At 28.6% G+C, this 2244-nt stretch overlaps 1 protein-coding gene across 1 annotated transcript in view; it reads left to right on the forward strand.

The window, feature by feature from the left end:
* The first annotated feature begins 637 nt into the window (after positions 1-637).
* The window catches only part of LOC112099646 (alpha-galactosidase-like), a 6107-nt gene continuing 4500 nt past the window's right edge, over positions 638-2244 (forward strand). Inside the window, exon 1 of the mRNA XM_024187071.1 lies at positions 638-1027. Within this exon, the coding sequence (XP_024042839.1) occupies positions 864-1027 (164 nt within the window). The 5' untranslated portion in view covers positions 638-863. The remainder of the gene's footprint in view (positions 1028-2244) is intronic.

Genomic DNA, 2244 nt, shown 5'->3' on the forward strand with positions numbered 1-2244 from the left:
TCTGTACGCAAAATATTTTTAGTTTGAGTACATATGCTTTTAGTAAATAAAAATAATAATTGGTGAACAATGTCTACTCTACAAAATTTAAAATACACGTAGAGTAATTGATATATGTCAACGTCGCATCGGTTAGAATACAAAATTTATGTCTTAATTTTATAAGTCTAACTAGTGTTATTTTGTTTATAAAAGCAAAATACTAATTATAAAGTAGATGAGTTTGAATTTTATTGATTTTCTCACAACTACAGAAACAATAATTGTATAACGATTAGCTTGGTTAATTTGGGTCTTTACTTGGCACTTTTTCTTGATAAAGTGATCCACATACTGAGATTTAAAAATTTCTTTCTCAAGATGCTAATGATTTTTCAAAGTATTGGTTCAATTAGACATAGCATGTGGTTTCTCTATCTTTTATTTTTTGTGGATCTCATTTTAAGCTTTTGTCATATGGTTCTTGTTAGGAATAAGGTTCATTATGTCCCTCCTAATTTCTCTTATTTTGTTTCTTTTTTATTATTAATAAATACCTCCTTTGAGAGGCTCGCTTATGCAATATATGTATATATATATATATACACACACACACGTACTTTTTCAATTATTATTCTAAAACCAGGGATCTAAGTGATAAAAATGACATACTTTAGGAACCTATCCCGTTCCTCTTAAAATATTTGTTAAGTAATTAAAACGCAGGTGCTGAAGTATGTTCTTTTGAGTGTCTCTCCTAACTCTATATAAATATACATTCCACCTCCGCCTCTGAGCCAACTTCTATCTTCATTACTTTTTCTTTCGCATCTTCTTGTTCTGCTTATAGATAAATAAATATAAATCTATATACTCATATAGCCATGGCTACTTCAGCCTCGGCCACGGTGGCCGCCTTCTGTTTTTTGCTGATCTTAAATCCCGAAGCCGCTGCCGCCGTCCGCCATGGCCAGAAGATGACAGGGGGTGGCAGCAATATTCGAAGGAATCTCATTGATAATGGACTTGGTCGAGCACCACCCATGGGGTAATATCTTTGTGTTTATTCTTTTTTTCCTTTTTTTTCATTTTCTTTAATGGCACACTAAAGATGATAAAATTTATATGCAGTTTTTTAGTTGATATTATTATTATGATGTTTTTTAGAATATAGATGGGTGAACAAAATGTAAATTATTTTTTAATCTTTATTTTTCTTTAACATTAAACGAAGTCGAATAATCAACTAAATAAAATTACTTTAAAACTATTTAACTAAACCCTGATTGTATTACTAACCTTATTTCACCTAATATTTCAATTTTTTTGGTGTAAATTTGTTAAACAAACGTGATATCAATTGTCATAGATAAAATCATCTGATCTATCTTACAATTCCGGTGACAAAAAATATCGATTTTTGCTCCGTGATACATCGTATAGTCATAATAAAGACATGTAAAAAAGACAGAAAGAGAATTAAAAATGAAGGCATCAATTACTTCAATAACTTATAATATATAGTATTAATATTACTTTAGGTTACCTTAGAACAGTAAAGCAAGAGCACAAGTCTTCGATGACTATCCATAGTGGAACTTTAATTATTACCTACACTTCGCCACTTCTTTAAGAAAAATCAAATACCATTACCTTTTGATGAGTTGTCTGATATGTATTGTTTGGCTTGTGACGATACAATTAATAATTAAGTTTTTTCCTTTATCTTCAAATATTAATTGCATCATCCATGAGGTCATTTTAAAATTAAGGGATATTATCATTTTCCCATTAAAGATATTCTGACACATCATGTCAGTACCATGATTTGGTAAAACTATCAATTTACCACCAAACGTTTAAACTGTTAGTATTTTCCCACCATTCCGTTAAAACTCAGTTAATATGTAACAGAAAATTCATAAAAAGTCAATTTTACCCCTGGAGCATAAAAGACCATGTAATTAACCTTTTTATGAATTTTGTACTTAAATCATCATTTGTTGTTCTTCCTTCTTAAAGGATAAAAATTACCCTTTATAAATTTTGTAAAATTGACCATGTGGTGCTAGGTACTTCATAAATTGATTTAATTTATTTAATTTTTAAAGGACAAATTTATTTATTAAATTAACGAGCTAAAGATAATTTATTCTACTACTAAAAATCAATTTATGAAAGGAAAAAAAAAAGAATGTGCAAAAGAAGCAATTTAATCTTTGATATGATGATAATAATTTCACACAAAAAAAATTAAATAAATAA

Source organism: Citrus clementina, unplaced genomic scaffold (assembly GCF_000493195.1).
Source record: "Citrus clementina cultivar Clemenules unplaced genomic scaffold, Citrus_clementina_v1.0 scaffold_3, whole genome shotgun sequence".
Lineage (NCBI taxonomy): Eukaryota > Viridiplantae > Streptophyta > Magnoliopsida > Sapindales > Rutaceae > Citrus > Citrus x clementina.